The sequence below is a fragment of the Cannabis sativa genome, unplaced genomic scaffold (assembly GCF_029168945.1).
Source record: "Cannabis sativa cultivar Pink pepper isolate KNU-18-1 unplaced genomic scaffold, ASM2916894v1 Contig1, whole genome shotgun sequence".
Lineage (NCBI taxonomy): Eukaryota > Viridiplantae > Streptophyta > Magnoliopsida > Rosales > Cannabaceae > Cannabis > Cannabis sativa.
In genome coordinates, this window is record NW_026870037.1 from 1105202 (window position 1) to 1129078 (window position 23877).

Below are 23877 nucleotides of genomic sequence, written 5' to 3' on the forward strand. Positions count from 1 at the left end.
TTCATGAACCCGGTGACCATTAGGAATATATCGTGAATATATATGAATAATTTTCTATTTGCTTATTTCTCTTGTTTCATCCAAGTTGGGAATATAGGATATAATAATATTCGTTTACAGTGAAAGGGTTGAGAAGACATTGTTAATAATAGATTACCGAGAGAAATAGGTAAAAGAAATTTCCACCCAATATTAGTTGGTCCATTCTTAGCCTCGGTAAAGTCCATCTTGTTGTGATAGGAATGAACAAGAACAAATAAATTTTAGCTAATGTAATAAAGATACCTATTGTTGGTTCAAAAACACCATATGTTAGATATAAAGACAAATCTTGATAGATTTTTTTTTTATTTAACAATTCTTAGCTACTGTCTTCGAAATAAAATCTATATAGGGGCCTGGGTCGATATCGATACTCACCCCAAGAGTAATAAATATACTAAAACTTGGTCTAACAATTATCAACTAATTGAGAAAATCGACAAAAAAAAGTCTTGTTTATCCCACGCTTCATTAAAATCAAGAAATCAACCCAACATTAACAATTATTCCAAAAGTGTTGAAATTTTACAATCAAAACAAAAACCTCATCTTAAAATTCTAGAAATGCAAGGCTTCTTCAGATGCAAAAATTTGAAAAAAAAAACCAAGAATCAAGTGAATTATAATAAGCTCAAAGCTAACCTTAAACATGAAAGAGCATTCAAAGTTACTAAAGAAATTGTTGGGACACGCGAAGGCAGTGGGTGGTCGAGGATGAACGACGACCTTGAGTTCGTGTACTTGGGGCCAGGAGAGCGCCAAGGATTTGTCACTGTCATTCTCTCTCGAAACGAATTATAATTTTACAAAAACTGATTTAAATACAAAGCCAAATTTTCATGGTGTCTCTCTTCTCCCAACCCAAAGTTCAATTAAGAATCTGATTTTTCTATGCAATTGGGGATGAGGATGAATGAAGAAGAAGAAGTGTGACTAGTGTTGGTTGGTCGTGCGGCTAGTCTTTGCTAAGACAAATGAAGAAGAAGATGAAGCTGCTAGGGTTGAAATGGGGCGGGCTTTTCTTTTCTTATTAATTTGGGCCCAAGCTGCTAGGTAGTTGCTGAGGGAGAGGGAGAGTGCGGAAGAGAGTTTGGTCTCTATTGGACTAGTCGCCGTGGGGAAGGAAATGAGATTTGAGCTTCTCGGATCTGAGAAGGAAGAAGAAGACTCAAGGAGAGAGAGTGCGAAAGAGAGAGAAAGTTAGGAGAAAATAAAAAATTAAAGAGAAGAATTATTTATATATTTATTAATAATTTTATAAATTTAAATTATTCTTTTTAATTTTAAAATAAATTTAAACAAAATAATAGTTGGGAGGGTTTTTAAATTTTTTTTTTTTTTAAAGGAGTTGGTTTTGCTCACTTCATTAAAAAAACAAACCTAAAATAAAGTAGTGTGAAAGTTAGGTAGTACGATATAAAACATTGGAGTTGAGCTTTGCCCGAACTGATTTCTCTTTCACTCCTCTGAGTCAACAGCAATCGCGGCTTCATCACCAAGAAAAAGCGAGCCCCCGCTACATTCATATTCTCAGACTCCTCAAATTACTTCAACCCTGTCTAGGGTTTGGCCACAGGAGTTCCAAATCCCCAACCATGGCGGAGGTCATGAACATCCCGGTCGACTCGCTGGACCGCCGCCGTGAATCCAAGGAGAAATCCGTGGAAGCTCCTCCTGCTCATGCTCCTTCCACTACACATTCTTCATCTCCGCCTCCGCCTCCGCCTGCGGTGGTTCCGGGGCCCTCGAAAAGGCGTGAGAGAGACGAAAGAGATAGGGACGTCGACCGACCACCTGGTCGCCGTGGGGACTACTACGATCGGAATCGGTCTCCACCGCCTCCACCTCTCAGGGAGAGGGAAAGAGATAGGGACTACAAGCGTCGTGGAAGCGGCAGTCCCCTTCCGCCACCTTATCGCGATCGTAGGCATTCGCCTCCGCGACGCTCACCACCTCCGCCCTATAAGCGTTCCAGGAGAGAAGATAGAGGAGGCTACGATGGGAGGAGAGGAAGTCCTCGAGGAGGGTTTGGGCACGGTGATAGAAGGTGAGAGTTCATTCATTGCGCTTTACAATTACGTTGTTTGTTTTTGTTAGTATTTCTGATTTGAGTTGGACTTCAATTTCAAACTCCTTTTTGAGAAAAAAAAAAGTTAGAAATTGAACGGAGAAACTGAAGCAATTTGCATTTTCAAATTCTCATTGTTAGGAAGATTGTATGTAGTAATTGATAAAGAGAATGGTGCATGGAATGGGTTATAGATTTGAGTTTATAATTTATGGTAAGATTTAGGGTTACTTGTTTTTTTTTTTTTTTGAGGTAAGTGAAAGCCTTTTAAAAATATGTTCAGAATATGGAAGTATTAATCGTTACAAGTAAGATTATTTGTTTTCTTCGGAAATATTTCGTATTGTAGATAACAAACTTTGAATTTGGACTGGAAATTTGCAAATTTGGTTTGTGAGATTTGTAGGAGATATATTCATATACATACAAGAGAGAGAAAGAGAGAGTTAGAGAGTGAGAGAGATAGCTTATTGTCAAAACTCAAAAGTTATGGAGAGAGAGAGAGAGCTTATTGTCAAAAGCTGCTAGTGCAAACTCTACAAAAGTGAAAGAGAGAGACAGAGAAGACAGAGCTTATAGTCAAAAGCTGCAAACTTTACAATTCTGAGACATACCACTGTCAAGGCAGTTTTGTTTCAAAAAAAAGAAAAATTGTGAGACATACAGTGAAGATTGGTCTGTTGCGGAATTGTGGAGTTTACATCTTTTCCAATGCTACTTAAATTTGTAGAGATTGTGCCTTTGAAGAATTTTTCTCGAGGTCCATACGGGAAAAGTAAACAAAAGTTGAAAGAAGGATTTGATTAATCCATTGTCTGTTTACAGACATAAATGCATTTACACCTGCGGAATCCTAGAAATTGATATAATGATGGTTAGTATAAATATATGGTTGATGTATGTTTGGATTTTGTTGGTGATTTTATTTCTTATATTATCTCGTAAAGCCTATCATCTTCTTAGTTCTGATCCATGGTCTGTATGATACAATTAAAATGGTATCCTCCAAATATTTTATTGTATGTACATATTAATGAGAGTTTTTGTTTTAATCTATTCAAATGAATAAATGGTTTAGAAATCAAAATCTAGAGACTAGAAGATTACATATTTGACTCTTATACTTCATACGGTATACATACATATCCATACAATTTTACACTTTTATGAAGTTTCCAAAGTATTCACAGATTGCTATTCTTGTAGATGATCCAGAGTCTTTTCTTCTCTTGAAATGTGTACATAGTTAGTTTGCTTTTGTAGCACTAGTGATAGCTATTCTTTTTGGGGGGTAAATTAGATGCTGGCTAAGGAGTTCAGTCTGCCATTGCGTAGCGCTAGTGATAGCTATTCTTTTTTCGGGGTAAATTAGATGGTGGTTAAGGAGTTCAAGTCTGCCATTTTCTTTATTTTCAATTGTAAGTAGTATGTCTTTACATCTTGTTTCTTTGCATTTTGTTTTTGATCCTCTAAATCCTTGTATTTTCACTTGGAGTTTGATCCCAGCCCAGAAATATAGCCATCCTACACTAGAATGTTGTGAGACAGTTCCTTCCGTATCCTTTTTCCGTAGTTAAATTAATAAAATTTTGTTTCTGTTTTAAAACACAAAACTGTGATTGGGAGCATTAAGAATATACTTCATTTTGCTAAGTATCATTCATGTAAGAGATCCTATTTTTCTTTTTCATTTTTTTTAATAATTATTTTGTGGAAATCTAACATGGTGTTGATGATGTTTTGTAGCCTGAGCTACAGAGAATTGCATAATTAACCTAGATAAATAATCTTTTTGGTCAGATTATTTCACCTCATCCAGGGTTAAAATCTATAACTTGAGGTTTTATTTTGTCATTCCTCATGTTGAAACTTTGAACCAATTAGCTCAATGCAAGGTGTTGGTAGATACATTTTTCTTTTTGCTGTAAATTGCGTGAGTTAATAACTTATTATTATCATTATTATCCAGAGACAGAAGCTTATATATATGAAGTGTGTTTGTGACTTTGTTCTTATTGGTATTTTGTGCTTTGCACCCTCTTTTGTGAATTCTGCTTCTTTCTTATTTTATATTATCAAGTGTTGTGGATATAATATAATAAAAGTTAGTCCACAGGATGTGTACTTGGAAAAAAAAGTGTAGAATTGAATTGCAAAGTTTTCTTAACTAGTTTTGTGAATTTTTTATGGTATAGATTTGGATATGATTATGCTGGTGGATATGATCGTGAGATGGGTAACAGGCCTGGGTATGCTGATGAAAGGCCTCATGGTCGCTATGCTGGACGATCGTCTGGTGCCTATGGTCCTCCAGGTGAATGCAGTGTACTACTTATGTTGTCAAAATGCATGTGTTATTTGTCTTTATCACTTTCATTATATTTTTTTATTGGGCAGTTTGAGGGGGAAAAGTTGCATATTAATGCATTTTCAAAGCATTGTAATTAGATCAATGTAAATTACGTTGGTCTTAAAAAATAAAAATACTCTGTAGGATTACCAAGGGTCGTATGGTAAGAGGAGTTCAAACTTTTCTTATTTATAAAATAGTGTTTGGTAGCATATGGAGATGTCATAATTTTTCATTTTATGTTATGTGTGAGTCTCATAGTTTATAATGAAAGGGGATAAACTCACTTAAGTCATGTTTTGAGATTCTCATTTATGCTAAGATTACCTGATACTGAACGGCCCCTAAAGATTTAGAGCTTTACATATTAACTTAGTAAACGTATCATATTAATAAGGCTCTTTAAACCATTATGTCACTTACCTAGCAAATTAGAATCACAGACTTGAATTCAAATTGGATGCTTCTTAGAACAATGCTGATTCTTTTTTTTTTTTTTGAAAAAAGAGGAGAGATCAGAGTTAAAGACTGATCACCCTCTAACATAGATTAATGCCCTCACTTAAGGCGGAGGAAAGCCAAATAAACAAGGAACATAGAAAAAAGACAGAAAAAAAAAAAACAAAAACAAAGTCAAAACGAAATACAGAAGATACAAGAAATTGCAAAGCATTTCAAAGTTACAAAAAGACTCTCCAGTCTCTACTCAGGTCTAAAAAGGACAGGTCTTCGAAATGCTTTGCTCTAAAAACCCATGTTGCTGTCCAGAACTTAATTTTGTCCCACACTACTTCTGCTGAATTCTCTATATCTTCAAAAATTCTGGTGTTTCTTTCCAACCAGATAGCCCAGAGTATTGCTAGGACAGCCGTCTTCCAAAGGATATCCTTACGTTTGCTTCCTTGTAGTTTACTCCCTATCATTTGTGAAACATTTCTAGGTAAAACCCAGAACAGCCCGAACTCCTTCAGCAAGTTTGCCCATAAACTGGAAGAAAAATTACAATGTAGAAATAGGTGATCGACTTCTTCTCCACTACTCTTGCAGCATACACACCACCCCGGAGATATGAACATAAAAGGTCGCCTTCGTTGTAAAACGTCGTGCACGTTCACTTTCCCGAGCACAACTAGCCATGCAAAAATTTTGACCTTGGACGGAGCTGTGCTTTTCCATAAAGGTTTGGACCAAGAGGGCCTAGCTACACTTTGGTTGGAAGTAAACCAAACGAATGCCGATTTGCTTGAGAAGATTCCATTGGCATCAGGTTTCCAAATTCTGCTATCAACATTAACGTTCAGTAATTTAACCTGTTCCAATTGTTGTAACAATCCTATAAGGCTAGGCAGTTCCCTTTCCAATAAGTTCCTTCTGAACTTGAAATCCCAACTTCCCACACTTTCTCCCGCTGCACCTTCCACAACTACAAGATCTTTTATACTTACGTTTTTAGCTCTAGAGATCAGGGCTAAGTCCGGATAAGTGTGTAGTAACGGTGGACCGTTTAGCCACTCATCTTCCCAGAAACGAACTTTGTCTCCATTTCCAACCTTAAACTTTACTAGGCTTAAAAATTCATCATAAAGATCTGCTATGTCCTTCCATGGTCCCCTCGGGGACATTCGATCCCCCTTTTTTGAATCCCAGAAATTATTTGCCATCCCATAACGACTCAAGATCACCCTATGCCACAAAGATTCAGCTTCTAGAGGAAATCGCCATAGCCATTTCATCAACAGGCTTTTGTTTCTTAATGCCAATCTTCCAATGCCTAAGCCGCCCTCCAACCTTGGTGTACTAACCAAGTCCCAAGCAACCAAGTGATCGCCACCCGCTATGTCTCCTCCTTCCCAAAGGAAATCTCTCATCATTTTCTCCAAGGAATTGATTACTGAAGAGGGTGCCTTAAATAAAGACAAGAAGTAAATTGGGAGAGAAGATAGGACTGATTGAATAAGTGTATATCTACCTCCCCTAGATAAAAAAGCACATTTCCACCCATCTAGTCTTTTAGCACACTTTTCCAACACAGGATCCCAGAAAACTTTCTTCCTAGGTGACCCTGCCAATGGCATTCCTAGATACTTCATTGGCCAACATCCCACCTCACAACCAATTTGAGCGGCACATTGTGAGATCACTTGTTCGTCCGTACAAAGACCCAACAATTGGCTTTTGCTTAGATTAACTTTAAGTCCCGATATTGCACAGAAACCTTCGATAATCCTAACAAACTTCATAAGAGATTCTTTATCATTCGCGAAAAGTAAAGTATCATCAGCGAACTGCAGGTGGCTGACCTGAATTTTATCTTTCCCCACAATGAATCCTGATAAAGACCCGGAAGCAACTGCTTTATCCACCATTCTGCCTAGAATGTCAGCTACCAAAGTGAAAAGAAAAGGCGAAAGAGGATCTCCTTGTCTCAATCCTCGCGATCCTCTGAATTTCCCTCTTGGTCTGCCATTGACAAATATAGAGAATGAAGTGGTTGAAAGGCACCCTCTAATCCATTTCCTCCAAGTTTCTCCAAAACCCTTTCTGAGCATTACCAAATCCAGAAAATCCCATTCGACTCTATCATAAGCTTTTTCAAAGTCTATCTTGAACACTAATCCACTTTTACCCCTGCTTCTATAATCTTCGACTGTTTCATTAGCAATCAACACTGAGTCCAGTATTTGTCTCCCCTCCACAAAAGCAGATTGCGTGTCTGATATTGTGTCTCCCAAAATGTACTTTAGCCTTATAGCGAGTGCTTTAGCAATGATCTTATACACACTTGTTATAAGGCTAATTGGTCTAAAGTCTTTTACCTTGCAGCTGTTCAGTTTTTTGGGAATGAGGCAAATAAAAGTTTCATTCATGCTCCCTTGAATTCTGCCTTCCGTTTCAAAAGCCTTAAATATTTCTAAAAGGTCACCTTTGATTGTGTCCCAGTTCGACTGCAATACTGCCATACTAAAACCATCCGGCCCCGGGGCTTTGTTCCCATCACAACTAAAGAGAGCCCTCTTGATTTCATCTTCATCAAAGGGGATTTCAAGCTGCCGAGCTGAAAATTCTGAGATTTTTTGCCATTCGATTCCTTCTATATCTGCCCCTTGTTTTCTCTCAGATGTGTACAGCTTGGTGAAGAAGGAAAGTAGCTCGTTGGTTATGTCTTGCTCATGATAAGATTTACCAAGGTTGTAGTAGTAAGAGATTATAAGGTATCATCCAAATTACAATCTTGATAGCCATTAAAGGCAAAACAATCTGATACAAAACATAAGACTATCACATATTACAACCAAAACTGCCAACCATTTGGAAATTAGTATTGTGTGGACTTTGTCCACATATTGGAAGTGGGTTATCATTTAGAACCTGCAAAAACTGAAAAAGGTGGTTTTGCAAACAATAGTCTTGCTCATGTTGATAATATTTACCAAGGCTTTAGGAGTAAAGAGATGATAAGGCATCAGCCCAATTACAATCTACAAAGCCATTAATGGCAAAACAATCTGATACAAAACATAAGAGTATCACATATTACAACCAAAACTGCCAACCATCTGGAAAATAGTATTTTGTGGACTTTGTCCACATATTGGAGGTGGTTTATCAATTAGAACTTGCTGAATTAAGGCCTTACATATGTCCTGGTCTATGTTGCCAATTGTATCAAACATATATAATAGTAAAACAACATAATCTTGTTCTTGTATTTTTATTTAAAATTTGATGGACTTTTTTCCATTGAAAACTAGAAGTTGTAAGTTACACTATGAAACAAAAATACACCCAAAAACTGTAGAAAAGAACTAAACTAAAAGCCAAAATTTCTAACCAAATAAGTATTAAAAAAGGGAAAGTGAATATTTTCAAAGCACAATTCCTGTATGTATATTGTGAGGTGTGAACTTAATGTGGTTGGTATTTGTGTTTCTTAAACAAATGGAACTTTTATTCTATTAACAAAAATCTCAGCCAAAAACCTGCCGAAAATAACTTTTCTGAAAGCACACCAAATAAGTTAAAAGAAAGGGAAAGTGAAAAAGCAAAAATCCTGTATGTATTTTGTGAGGTGTGTTTTTTTTTTTTTCAAATAATGTGAGGTGTAAGGTGGCGTTTGGTTGGAGGTAATAAAGTAGAATGGATGGAAAGGAAACAATTTTTTATTCTATTCCTTTGTTTGGTTGCATTTAGAGTATTGGTGGCGTTTGGTTGGAGGTAATGAAATGGAATGGAAAGGAAACAATTTTTATTCCATTCTTTTGTTTGGTTGCATTTAGGTGGCGTTTGGTTGAAGGTAATGAAATGGAAAGGAAACAATGTTTATTCTACTCCTTTGTTTGGTTGCATTTTAAAGTATTGGAATGTCATTCCAATGGATTGACTTTTCTATCATTTTGGTGAAATGACTATTCCATTTTGAAATGTATGGAATGACCATTCCAATGCAAGATGAGAAAATTTTCAATAATATTTTTATCAATTTTTTTATGCATTTTAAGTTTGATTCCATTTCTATTCATATTCCCATTTCCATTACTTTACTATGCTTTCATTCCGTCCAACCAAACACCACCTTAGAGTGTTGGTATGCCATTCCTATTGTATTTTGAAATGGAAAGTAAGACTATTCCAATGCTAGATGAGAAAATTTAATAATTTTTTTATCAATTTTTTTATGCATTTTAAATTTAATTCCATTCCATTCCTATCGCTATTCCCATTCTCATTCTTATGTTTTCATTCCTTCCAACCAAACGCCACCTAAATTTGGTATGTATTTGTGTTTCTTAAACAAATGGAACTTTTATTCAATTTAAAGATGAAAGTTCGAATACTTGGGAACAAGATTTCCTCTCTAATTTGTTTGGTAGATTGAAGTATCAATTTTATTAGAATACTTAAGCACACCAATTATATTGAAGTATTAATTAGTATTAAAGGACCTTTCAAAAAAAAAAAAAATTAGTATTAAAGGAATTTAGTACACTAAGTCTTTGGTAGCAAGTTTCTGTTCATACTTCTGTATGCATTCAGATATTGTCACATCCATAATGTATTGGAATTGGAGTGAATATTCTGTTCTATTTGTTTATCTTTGAGTGGTTTTGTGTTCATCTTGCAGACTGGGATTCTGGCCGTGGTGCTTTTGGCGATGCTTCTGGTGTGGGCACTACCCAAAGGTTAGAGCATTATATGATTTTTTTATCCAGTTGTCTATTTACAAGGATGGCTATCATTAAACTTTTGGGATTATATAGGTTATGTGGTTATATGACAGTAGTAAATGATTCCAGGGAAGGTTTAATGTCATACAAACAGTTCATTCAGGAGCTAGAAGATGATGTTCTGCCAGCTGAAGCCGAGCGCAGGTACAAATAAGTCGTGAATTGTGTAAATAGCAAACATGAAAAAAATTGCTGTTTGTTCCTTAAGAATAAATGTACCTACTATGTTTTGTTATGCAGATATCAAGAATACAAGTCCGAGTATATTTCAACTCAAAAGCGAGCTTATTTTAATACACATAAAGATGAGGAATGGTAATTCTTTACTTTGGTTTAATTCCTTGTTTATTTCATTAGTTTTTTTCCTGCTCACTCGTGTTTCTTAACTGAACATTATGTGTTTTAGGTTGAAAGACAAATATCATCCAACGAGTTTACTAGCTGTTATAGATAGGTGTGTAAATAAAACAAATAAATTGAGTTCTAGTTGCTGATTGAAAGCTGAATAGAATAATTGTGTGCAGCCATTGGCATAAACTTTTGTGATAATTTATATGCAGGAAGAATGATCTTGCACGGAAGGTTGCTAAGGATTTCCTGCTTGATCTGCAAAGTGGAACACTGGACTTGTAAGAAAAAGTGCTCCGCAATTTTTCTTCTGCATATTACTCTTGTCTCGTCATCACTTTTACTAAATTTTACAGTTTACTCCAAAATAATTGTCTTTGAAATATTTCACCCAAATTTGGCAAATGTAGTTTTGATTTACTCTAATATTTAGCACTGTTGAAGAAATTTGGGCAAAATGAGGTTATATTTGCTAATTTGGTGCAGAATGTATTGGAGTATTTTGGAGTACAGTGGCAATATTAATTAAATGTTCTTAAGAAGAAAAAAGACCCTAATAGTGAAATTTTCTATACAGTTAACTGTATAAATTTGAATTGATGTACTTGGCCACAGCTATATGAATTAATATTTAGCACACACAAATTTAATTAAAAAAAAGCCTTTATTGTACTTTTGGTTATACATATAAGAATATGTACAAAAATAGGAGTGAGAAAAACGCATAGTACTTTACCCCAATTCAGTTGATTGTGAAAATTTCATACTTTTTTAAACTTTTGTTCTAGAATAAGCCATTACTATCACATTTTTGACAGGGGCCCAGGTTTTAGTGCTTCGTCTTCATTTAAATCAGGACAGACTAGCGAGCCAAACTCTGAAGATGAAGTTGATGCAGGGGGCAAAAGAAGAAGGGGTGGTCGGACATCAAGTAAAGAAGCTGATCTTTCTGCAGCTCCCAAGGCTCACCCTGTGAGTTCTGAACCCAGACGAATACAAGTTGACATTGAGCAAGCACAAGCTCTTGTCGTCAAACTGGACTCTGAGAAAGGAATCAAGGAGAACATTTTGTGTGGATTTGATAATGACAAGAGCAGGGATAAGGTGCATGCAGGCTCCAGTGGTCCAGTTATTATCATTCGTGGGTTAACCTCTGTTAAGGGTCTGGAGGGAGTTGAGTTATTAGACACACTTATAACATATCTTTGGCGTGTTCATGGCTTGGATTATTACGGAATGGTTGAAAAAATTGAACCAAAGGGCCTCCGGCATGTGAGGGGGGATGGAAAGAGTATTGACATGAATAGTAATGGGGCAGAGTGGGAAAAGAAACTTGACTCGCGTTGGCAAGAGAGGTTGCAGAGTCAAGATCCCTTAGAAATAATGACTGCAAAGGAGAAGATAGATACAGCTGCTGCTGAAGGTATGGATCCTTATGTTCGAAAAATCAGGGATGAAAAGTATGGGTGGAAGTATGGTTGCGGAGCCAAGGGTTGCACAAAGCTTTTCCATGCTGCCGAGTTTGTTCAAAAACATTTGAAACTAAAACATCCAGAAATTGCGATGGATCTGACTGTGAAAGTACGTGAAGAGCTATATTTCCAGAATTACATGAAGTAAGTTACAGTTTTTTAGTTCTTTTTCCTGTTTTCTCTTGTCTTTTCCTCATACAACAACTGACAAGTTATTGTATGTGCTTCACAGTGATCCAGATGCACCTGGTGGAACACCTATTATGCAGCAATCAGGACAGGTATGATTCATAAAATAACCAGTTACTGAGCTTTTGTATGTAAATCGGGTGCTCCCCTTGGTCTGTTCGATTCTGATGTATGTAGCTCTAATTGTTTAGCAAGATGTACAACTGGAAATTCATTCCAGATAGGTACGAACACTAGTTCTTTTAATTGGACATGGACCAGATGGTGAAGCAGGGTAATGAAGTACATTTTGGGAGACATTTTGGAATAATTTGAAATTGGGGTCTTTGTTGTTTATATTTTGGATTCTAAATGGGCCAAGTAAATTTTTTAAAGACTCATATGGTCTCTAATTATTGTAAAGAGGGATCCTGGATGATTTAGTTTTCTTTTGGGGATTTGAAATGGTGGCTCATAGAGAGGCAAGTTAGAAGTTCCGATGGTTTATGAAGTTCCAAGAAGTAGAGTTCTGGTTTGACTAGTCATTAGAGAAATTAAGAGTTCAGGATGAAATGTTTTAGCTCAGTATGTGTTGGGTTAAAATGCATCTGCAATTCCTTTGCTAGTGTTCAATTGCAACTCTCTGTTGGATTTAGAAATTATGAACATAAAAGAAGCTTGCTAGTTTTGTTAAAATCTTTTGGCGTTATGGCCAAGAACATGGGAGTGAACCCCAGCTTGGTTAAGGTTGGTGGGTAGACTACGTGTAGGAAGATGATTATCTCTTGTTGTGTATGAACTTGAAGTCAATGAGTGTTTGCGGAATGTAAAATTTATGATAATTTTGTTTAGCTTTTTATCTTTTTGATGGGTTCATGTTCTATCCTGGATTCAGTCTCCAATCTCTTCTTGACTATTACGTTCTTGAATCATTTTGATTAAATCTCATGGTTGTAATTTTTCCTTTGCAGAGGGACAGACTACAAAGACGTAGGTTTGGGCTAGATGCTAGATTGAAGGACGAACGCGGTAACCGCAGAGACCGGGACAATAAAGCTAATGGAGGGCAAAGATATGATAGGCTTGAAAACCTTCAGCAGAGTGAATTTCAGTCCAAGAATGATGGTCCTGATGGAGGAGATCATGATGAATCAATGCATGATAGCTTTGGGGGGCAAGGATTACATGGTGCTCCTCCCTTCCCCTCAGACATACCACCACCCCCGGTTTTAATGCCTGTTCCTGGTGCTGGGTATGTTAAGTGATTTTCTTTTGCTCTCCTCTCCTTACAGTAGTCTGTAGTTGAAATTGCTGTGTGTAATAAGGGCTTGCTCTATTCTGTTGTCAATGCAGTCCGCTGGGGCCTTTTGTTCCAGCTCCGCCTGAAGTTGCAATGAGAATGTTGCGTGAGCAAGGTGGTCCTTCCCCTTTTGAAGGTGGTGGAAGAAATGGGCGGCCCGGACCTCAGATGGGTGGGCCAGCGCCAATCCTTGCTTTATCTCCAGCATTACGACAGGATCCTAGGCGTATAAGAAGGTAAAATGTTATTATGAAACATATTTAGAAAAAGTTGGGTAAAATGTTATTATAAACATATTTAGAAAAAGTTGATGTGTTTCTCTCTTAATTATGCTTAATCTCTAAATTGGAAATTGCTTGGGAAGACTGAATTCGCAACTTACTCCACCAAAACCACCTCTTACCAACAAATGAGCAATAAAATTAGTTCTCTTTTCCTGGTTAGAAAATCAGTATCTAGAAATATTGGTTGTTCAACGTTAAGTCAATCTCTTGACAACCATGATCAATTCAAGTTTGGTACTGTGGTTTGTGTTGGACAAGGGATAACATTCGGTTAATAAGCTGAGAATGAACTTAGTGTTCTGGATGAAAATGAAATACCAATGACCAAAAAATTGAGCAATATATCACCAAAGTTCATTATCAATCTATTATCCTGCCGTCTATCATAGTAGAATTAATATAAAAAAGAAAATGGAGGACAAATAAAATAGGATCCCAACTGATGGTCCTTTATTTAAACTTGTAATAGTTCTGTGTTAAATTTGGATATAGCGTTGTGTGTTAGTATTCTCCCTTTTTGTGAAATCATTATCATCTCTCATTCCCACACTAAATTGTAACAAGTGACGATTAATTAGTTGAGATTGGAATCTGCCAAACTAGTTGAAGAGAACATGCTTTTTTTAGGTGTAGAATATCTCTCTGCATGTGGATAACTTGTATATAAAACACTTGACATTAATTTATTTATGCAGCTATCAAGACCTGGATGTACCAGATGATGAAGTGACTGTGATAGACTATAGGAGCTTGTAGATATTATTTAAGCTTAGCCGGATGCCTAAAGTGTCAAGACCATATTGAGGCGAGGGCACAAGAAAACTTCTGTTTGATCAAAGGTTGTGCTGGCTGGCTCTCAAATCATCACATCGGCATTGGCATACGCATCTATGCTGTAAAATTTGCGAAGATACTTTTGTGCTTGCGGTAGCCGCTTCTCAAAACTTCCAGTTGAGAAGTGGCCAGAAAAACTTGCCTTGGGTTGTAAGCACATTTTTGTTCAACCTGCTTCATGGAGTGGGAATGACAGGACAATCAACAATTATGTATTGCTGTAATAGAAGGGGACTTTTTAAAACTACATATCTGAGATAGAGGTTTCCATTGTTTTATGTCAGTCTTCATGAGTTAGTTCATTTATATTCGGATGGATTATTGACCATTACTGATCAATTGAGGATTTTATTTTATTATTAGGCGTCATCTACAAGAAAACTATAAACCTTAATGTACTCATGTTTTGCAGAGATCTTTGTTCAAAATTTCAATGACATGTTTAGTGAATTTTAACATAATTTTCTTTATTGTAATATGTACTATCTAGTTTGTGAAAATTATACTTCTTAACATTAATGCCTTTTTGTTTTGGCAATCTAGTTTTTGTGAGTGTTTTGTTTGCAATTAAGAGTAATTAGATAATACAAAAGAAACAAACATATAACACTTTGGTGTAAGAAAAGATCATGTCATGTGAAAGTTTGATGTCACCTAGATATTAGAGTAGTGTTTTGTTAATGAAGAAGAAAAGAAACAAACAGGGAGTCTAAGCACGCTGGTTTGAAGATTGTATGCCTGATGGTTTGAGGTAGAAAATTACACTAGTTTAGATGAAATTGGTAGCATGTGTATAAGAAGAGGAAAGAAATAATTTTGAAGATTGATGAGACTGCTTTGATGGGACTAGAAGCCCTTAATGTTCTTCCCTTCTCTTCTCTCTGTCTGTCTGCTTCAACTAGTAGCTTGAGTGAGTATTTACATAGAGGTAGCTTGTAGGGAAAGATCGTGCATTCTCCATGTAAAGCCTTATCTTTCCTAAATCAAGTGATAGTTGCATTTTTTTTTATGCATTCACACCTGCAGTGTATATTTAAGGATTTTCTGTAGTTATTATTTTATCCTATTATGCACATTTATTTACTCTTTTGTTTTGACTGCTATTATCCTATTTTATTACACAACTTTTTTACTCATCCACACAGATAAATTGAATCAATAGTTTATGAAGTACTGTTTTAGATTGGTGGTCATGGTAATATATACCAACATGATCACCTATTCTCAAAGGGTAGCTTCTACATTCTAAACCAATCCAAATTGAGTGAGTGGAGAAAATGCTTGCTAGAGTCTAAGAGCCTGTTTGGTTGTGTTTTCAGTTTTAGTTTTTAAAATTGTGTTATTAAAAGTGAGAATAGAAAATAATTTTTTGTCATTTTAAAAATTTAATGGTGTTTGGTATAAGTTTTTTTAAAACTATTTTTAAATCTTTTTTTTTTACTAAAAAAAATCAATATTTTAACACCATACCATGACATGATCAAACCCATCTGGATCGGGTTCGGGTTTGGTTCCGAGTCTAGGATCCGAGTATGTGAGCAAAAATATAAAATATAATATGTTAGACAAAAAAAAAAATATTTTTGAAAATTAAAATCAACAAATTGATGTTTTCTGTTTTCTAGTTTTTTAAAACTCAGTTTTTAAAAAATTATTTTTAAATTTTTTTGCCAAACGACTCCTATTAGTTTTTAAAAAGGACCAAGATGCAAAATGGCCCTAAATCTAACAATTAAGTTATTAAATGTCCCCTTTTAAAAAAAACTTAACACAATGTTCATTCTGTTAAAATTTTGATAATGAAATTACAATTATAACCTTGAATAATTAAGTGTTTGGTATAGTTATTTTGCATAATATTATATCGTTTTTATGTGCAATAATATATTTAAAAAAACTGAAAGGTAGTATATATATATATATATATTTTTTTTGAAATAACTGAAAGGTAGTATATTAGTTTAAGATTGTAATATATTATTTTAATGTGCTATGGTATATAATGAACGAAAGACGAAAATTAAAAAATGTGGAATATTAGTTTAAGTTTGAGGTATAGTTATATTTCACTAGGAAATATTGTCTTTATGTTCATTAGTATATCATGAAGGAAAGAAAAAGAAAAAAAAACATGTGGAATATTAAATTAAGTTTTTGGTATATATATATGTTTTTTTCCACTATACTGGTGGTATATTAATTTTTCACTATAATATTTATGCTTATGATTGCAAAATATAGTTTTTATATGCTATTGTATATCGTGAAAAAAAAATCATTTAATAGTATATTAGTTTAAGTTTATGGTATATTCATATTGGTCTAAGGTATATCGTTTGTATGTGATATGTATATCGTGAAGGATAGAAATGAAAAAAAAACTATTAAATAATAATTTAAGTATGAGGTATAGTTATATTTGACTAATGTATATTGATTTTATGTTCATTGGTATTTCATGAAGGAAAGAACAAGAAAAAAAACTTGTGGAATATTAAATTAAGTTTTTTGTATAATTTTTTTTTTACTATGCTGGTGGTATATTAATTTTTGACTATGATATATTTGCTTATGATTGTGGTATAAGTTTTTGTATGCTACTGTATATTGTGGAAAACAATTCATTTAATAGTATATTAGTTTAAGTTTGTGATATATGTATATTAGTTTAAGGTATATTGTTTGTATATCATACGATATATTAATAAAAAAAAACTAATTATATGCTTAAATAACATATTAGACAGCTACAACAACAACAAAATCTAAAAGAATAAAACATATAACACCTTTTATATAATGAAAAAATAGTTGACAAAAATTCAGTAGAGAGGTTTTGATCTATTGTTTTTCATAATTTCTATTAAAGGAATAAAACATATAATACCTTTTATATAATGAAGGGTATTTTAGGTATTAAAAAGTAAAATAGGACATTTGCTTTATTATTTTAAAAAAGGGACATTAACTATCTATAAATTAAAAATAGGGTCATTTACTTGCATTTCTCTTTTAAAAACTATTTTCTGTTTTTTATAACTAAAAACAGTTTTTAAGTTGTGAAGCCAAACAACCCCTAAGAATTTTTAGAGGTTTCTCTTCAACAAGAAAGAACTGTAGGGAATTATTTTACCAGGATCTTAGATCTACTCACAAGTATGTTTATTAACATCCTAAATATGAACTTTCTAAAACGATAAAATAAACACATATAAAGTTAAGAAAACCTTACATTGATGCAGCGGAATAAATGTCTCCTTCCACTCAGATCTCTAACCCTTGATTCCTTTCTGTAGCAGAGTATAATCAAGATCTGAGCCCGAATCTCCTTCTTCTTCAAGCTTTGATCCTTCACAGTCTTCCAATCTATGATTGAGTTACTGCTTACTGTGTGTGGGCACTTACTCTTTCACTAGGGTCACGAAAAAGATGAAGGAAAAGAGGGAGAGAGGTTTCGGCCAAGGTAGAGAGTGAGGGAAGGCTCAGTTTTTCTGAAGAGAGAAATTTCTGTCAGAAAGCTAATGAAAGCATGTGTTGTGAATGAGCCATCACTTTCTATTTATAGGCAACTTACTAGGTTTAGGTTTAGAATTATTTGGCATTAAAATAATGAAAATATTAATTTGAAAAAGCCTTATAAGTGGCCGGCCATAGGTGTTGTAATGGGCCCCACTTAATTTTGCAATTTTATCAAATTTTATCTCTATTTTCTCAAAAATGCCAATTTTCCAATTCTAACCTTTTAAATGCCAAAACTAATTATTTAATAATTAAAATACATTATTAAATAATATTGTCATTTAATTTAATTATTAATTAGACATATAAAGTCTATTAATAAATAAATAAACCTAGAAAACTCTTTTCCTTACAATTTCACCCCTGAATAGTGAAAATTCATAAAATCAGACATAGTCTAACTTTAGAATTATAATTGATCAATCACGAATCAATTAATGAGTCTTATAAGCAGAATGTTCTCAACTAGAATGGGGACCATGGATCTATATGCTGAGCTTCCAATAAGTGAACCAAATTTACCAAGTAAATTCCTACTTATTAATTCTTCGTTGAATCCACTCTTAGAACTTAGAATTGCACTCTCAGACTTATATAGAGCATATTGTATGTTTCACGATACCAATATACTATCTCATTTAACCATTGTTATAATCTTATTGTGATTTAAAGATCCTCTATATAGATGATTTACATCGAGATGGGATTTCTTTACCGTTCTCACCCCTCAATGTATTTTGCCCCTTAAAACACTTAGCTACCTGTAAATGGTGTTTAGTGATCTAATAATTAGTCAGTTAAACAAGAGCTCATCCATTTACTTCTATTTGCTAAGCTCGAAGGGAATCATCACTTAACTTCTATACACCAGTAGAAGCTATAGATTCCATATTTATGTTCAGCACTCCCACTCAATCATACTATCATGTTCCCAAAATATACGTATCACCCTGACCCAAAAGTAGGCTTAACTAATAAATCAAAGAACATGAATAGCACTCCTGAGTTGAGCCCAAGCATATCAGGATTTAGATCCTTTTTAATCTTAAGATCAACTACTGATATTGACTTGGAAAGATATGTATAACGGTAAGTTTGTAATATCTTAACTTAGTTGCAATATCGGTCCAGTCCAATGTATACTCCATACATTCGAAACTAGTATACTTTGCTAATGTCCTGGAAAGAACATAACACTTACTCCAAGTGTAAGTACACATCATCGCTGATTATCACATTAGTGTAAATCCAATAACACTGATGAAACAGGGACCAAAACTTTTGATTCATATGATCACAATCACATTCCACTGTGTTGACGATACTGTAATTGTGAATAAACATATGATCTGGATTTAACTGATTTTGTGTGTATGAATGTAATAAACATATTAAACATATTAAACCATTAGCATGTAAAATTCATGCAAACATCAATCACTTCAAATTTCTTATATTGATAACTAATCAGATTGTAAAGAGTTTTATTTAGGGCATAAAACCTAACAAACTCCCACTTGCACTAATATAAAACAAACTGTGCAAATAGGTCAATCTGATGTCTTGATCTTTAGATCAAGTGTAGTATATTTGAATCCACCCAAACTTCTGGAAACTAGTTCATAAATACTCTTATGAAACATCCTTTACTATATGCTTTACTCATCAAGGGATACTGAAATCTTTACTGTTTTAAAAGTACATCTGAATTAACAGAGGACATATCTCTCATATTTTAAAATATGTAATTGAGATAATACAGTGTAGACTTTTCTTCAGTGATATAACTTTCTGGTATTTTCGAATAGACCAAGTTATAGTTCTTCTCTGGTAGAGCTTGAATTATTATACAATAATTCCTCCACCCCCAAAGTAAGCACCATCTCATATAAATCGAAATTAGATGGTGAGATACAAGGACAACTGATACACAGTTCCTTAATATCTGACATATAGATCACTTTCATAAATCCTTCTTGAATATCTTCTAATGTTCCCTATTTGATTACATCTCAGATAGCTCCCACTCAATAACAGATGTCTGGTTAAATAATACTTTTAACCTCTGATTGTTTAGAGAGTTACCTAGTTGTGACTTTTGTATTAGTCTGAAACTTTAAGTCAAGACTAAGTCATCAACATAGCAGACTAGTATTTGAAGTGAAAAATACATGCCAGAGATTAAGTAATCAAAATTAAGATACCATCAAATTTTATGAGGATTAAGAATTCTATGTTCAAGTCATTTGAATGGACTGAACTAGAGTTCTTTATCTTATTCTCATAATTCTGATAAGCTATACCTATCCATGTGAATGGTTAGATTTGCTTTTCAGTAGTGTTCTTAAGTACCTATCACAATTATCAACCTAATGAAGATGGGTATAGAACTTTAAAATTCTCCCACTCAATTAAGGTAGTGTGAAACTTTAACAAAGAACTTTCAAAGGTATCAAACTCTTACTTACAACAGTAAAAACGAAATGGAACATACAATCAAGATCAAGAATTTATATTGACAATAGCTGACTCATTATATTACTTCTATGTTTAAACAAGATATGTGTTTCATAGGGAATTGTGGAATAGACTCCACCCCTAAGTATATAGAGATTATGATCCACCCCTAAAGGTTGTAAAGATCATGATTCTCTAAGTGTGATAGAGTTTATGTGGAGTTGAATACTATCCAGAGTTCATTAGATATAAAAGATCGTTGAACTGCATAGTTTTCTTAACTTTTCTCCACCCCTATCAGATCATAAGATCCTTTTATTAAACAAATTCTTAATAAACATAGAAATAATTTCTAGTGTTTATATAATATAACTCTATGAAGAGTTGTAAATATTATAGAATTTGTATCAATAATAAAAACACTTACACATACAAACATATAAATATAATGTGGTAATAATTGATGAAGATAGAATTAAATGAAGCTCAATCTCATAAATTGCAATAGGGAATTTCGAAAAAAAATAAACTTTATTAATAATAAAAAAAATATTGCAATAATATGAGAGAAACAGGGATAAATATCCCTAACTAAAATTTGAAATCCAAATTGTCTTTAAACTAAAACAATTAATTCAAAAAATAAATTGAAGAGCTTCATCTTCATCTGGACGATTTCACCCTTGGTCCAGCTTGCTGATCCAACTCAATTGAGTTCAAGTAGCTTGGCCTATAAGAAGAAGAAAACAAATAAACAAAGTTAGTCCAGAATTATAAATCCAATTGGATAATAATTCACTAAAACTCTTAAAGTTTATGAAAGGAAATACCTTGTTTCTTTGCAAGAAGTTTAGGACATTGGGGTTTCCAATGGCCTTTTTCATTGCAGTGGAAACACTTTCCTTTAAGTGTAGCATCACCAGAAGGAGCAGTCTTTTTCATGACTTTTGTTCGCTTCTTGGTGTTCTTCCACTTCTTCTTCGATTTGGGCTTTGAAGCAGAGGCGACATTTGCTTCAGGTTTCATCGTCCCATTACCATTACCAGGATGAGGTTTACTCCCTTTCTTCTTGGGTCCTCCAATCAAATTTTCATAAGTTTGAAGGTCATTGACTAATTCATGAAAGTCAATTTCCTTCTTATTCATGACATAATTTGATGTGTATGGTAGAAATGCTGGAGTCAGGCTGTTCAAGATAAGACTTACTTGAGTAGCACTGTCCATTTCAGCACCATGATCCTGGGCTTCTTGGAAATAACTGGACATGAGGAGAACATGATCACGCACGTTTTGATGAGGTTCCATCCGTGCGTTAATGTACTTCTTAGTCGCGTCAAAGCGTGACTGAAGTGATGCCTTACCGAATAGCTCATTTAACTTCGTCATAACTTCAGCAGCCTTCTCAGTTTTAGAAAACCGAGTTTTGAGGGTGTCAACCATGCTAGAAAGCATAAAGTATAGAGCTTTGTCATTTGCCTTCTGCCAACGCTCATACTTTTCTTTCACAGCTTTGGATGCATTATCCCCAGGCACTTCAGGTGACGGCTCAGTTAAAACAAACAAGGCACTTTCTCCTATGAGAGCAATATTAATGTTCTCATTCCATTTATTAAAGTTAGATCCATTCAGCTTATTTTCAGTTAACAGTGATAACATGGGATTCATTTTGACAAACAGGATACTACAAAATAATAGAAATCAACAAATAGAAATTAATAATGGTTTAACACACAAAATCAATTCAGAAATTATAAGCACATAGCAAGTAGGAATGATATGAGAAAATACTTAAAATTCAATCCTAAATAATTTCCAAGGTTTTCAACAGACTGATATCAGTGTCCCGTTTAGGCGAGAGTCAAAGCTACCATCCATTGAATAGAGTTGTCAGCTCATCTAAAATGTTAAACATTCTAGCAACCTTTTATTCGATCAAGATCAGAATCCAGCGTTGTCCCGTTTAGGCGAGAGTCAAGGCTATTCTATCTCATGAGCTTCTACCATTGTTTCGCAATTTGCAAGTCAAATATGGTCGCCACCATTAGGGTGATCTATACCATATAAAACACTTACAAACCACTTATCATGCGAGATTAAACGGTGCGAAATTGCTAATGAACGTTCCTCCATTAGGGAGGATTACTCACTAAAACAAACGCGGTGTAAAACCCACAATGGAGATCGAATATCTTAATAATAATAAAGCTCATTGTTTAAAATGTATTTTCTTATTATTCTAATAAATAAATCTCATTAAATTCTATTTAAGAATTAAAATTCAAAAATAAGAATTTAATATAATATTTATAAAATTATACTAGATGGTGATTGAAATAAAATTAATTATTTCCATCTTAGTAATAATCTTAAATATAAATATTAAGGAAATTAATTTAAGATGAATTAAATAAATAATTAACAACTTAAAAATTTCCTTTGAGAATATATTTATTGGGTTCGAAAATTAAGTATAAAAAAAAATTATACAATTTTCGAAAATAATAAAAAAAAAAAAAAGCAATACTTCAAGCAAAAATATCACCTATCTAGATATTCTTTTGACTAGTTAATTCAATTTCTAATATATATATTTTAAATTCACTTATTTTAAATTAATCTATTAAATGAAAAAATCATTGACTTGAGTTGGTCCAAGAATTAATTAAAATAAATAATTAATTTACAACTCAATCTATTTTTCAAAAAAAATTCGAAAATATTGCATAATTAAAATGCAATTTCGAAATTGATTAATAAAATAAAAAAAATATATATATTTTGAAAATTATTTAAATTTAAGTTGAAAAATTAAATTTCAACCTAAAAATAATTTTCGATTTAATTAAGTGTCATGAAAAATCAATAAATATTTAAGTATCATGATGAAAATCAACTTAGATATTTAGATTTTTCAAGTTAATTAAATATATTAAATTCAAGAAATAATAATTAAGTGTAGAGAAGCCTTAATTATTAATTTCTATTTAATACTAGGAAAAATATACTTAATAAAATTGTACCAAAATTAATTATTTAAATAATTAATTTCACAAAAGTATAATATTTTCCTATTTAAATATTAGAAATAATAAGTAGTCTAGAAATTACTATCTAGAAAATATCTTACTTGACTAAGTATCTTTTCAAAAATTTGAAAAATATCTAATTTAAGTTATATAGAAAAAATCTAAAACTTAAATAATTTCAAATCTAGATTTAATTAAATATCACAAATTAAGTTGTAACCACTTAATTTGAAGATATCTTTTGAAGTTAATATTTTAAAAAAATATCAACCAAAAAATATCTAAAATATTCCATTTTAAGTTAATATTTGAAAAGATATTAACTTAAAAAAAATATCTTAAGAATCTTTAATAACTAATGCCTAAGATTCCTCAACTTGATTTAAAATTTAAATCAAATATTCAAATTTAAGTTTGTTAAGAAAAATCAGTTGATACAACTAATTTATAACTTAAATAGGAATATTTAATTAAATAAGTTCCAGAAAGAATCTTAGTTAGTTAAAATTCTATATTTAATTAAATACAAGAAAAATACAAATAGTTTATCTAGAAATAATATCTAAACTAAAAGTGTTTTTCTTAAAATTAACTTTAAAATATTAAAATGAAAATAAATTTTCATATATTTTAAAAGTTAATTATGTTGCTAATTCAATTTTATTAGGTCAAACTATTATAATTAACCTAGTACAGTTATTCAAATCAGGCAAATGGGCCTTCACAATTGGGGTAGTTCATGTGAGGGGGTGCTGGGTTCAGTATGTCGTACCCACTTCTATGG

The 23877-nt window shown here is 33.2% G+C and overlaps 1 protein-coding gene across 1 annotated transcript; it reads left to right on the plus strand.

Annotated features, from left to right (window-relative positions):
- Positions 1–1429: 1429 nt before the first annotated feature.
- On the plus strand, positions 1430–14552 carry LOC133032901 (serrate RNA effector molecule-like). The gene is made up of 12 exons (XM_061107365.1): positions 1430–2089; positions 4306–4424; positions 9583–9640; positions 9755–9829; positions 9926–10000; positions 10092–10139; positions 10246–10314; positions 10852–11649; positions 11738–11786; positions 12645–12925; positions 13027–13209; positions 13953–14552. Exons 1-12 carry the CDS (start codon positions 1638–1640, stop codon positions 14011–14013), a joined length of 2268 nt encoding a protein of 755 aa, XP_060963348.1. The 5' UTR covers positions 1430–1637; the 3' UTR covers positions 14014–14552.
- Positions 14553–23877: the final 9325 nt, after the last annotated feature.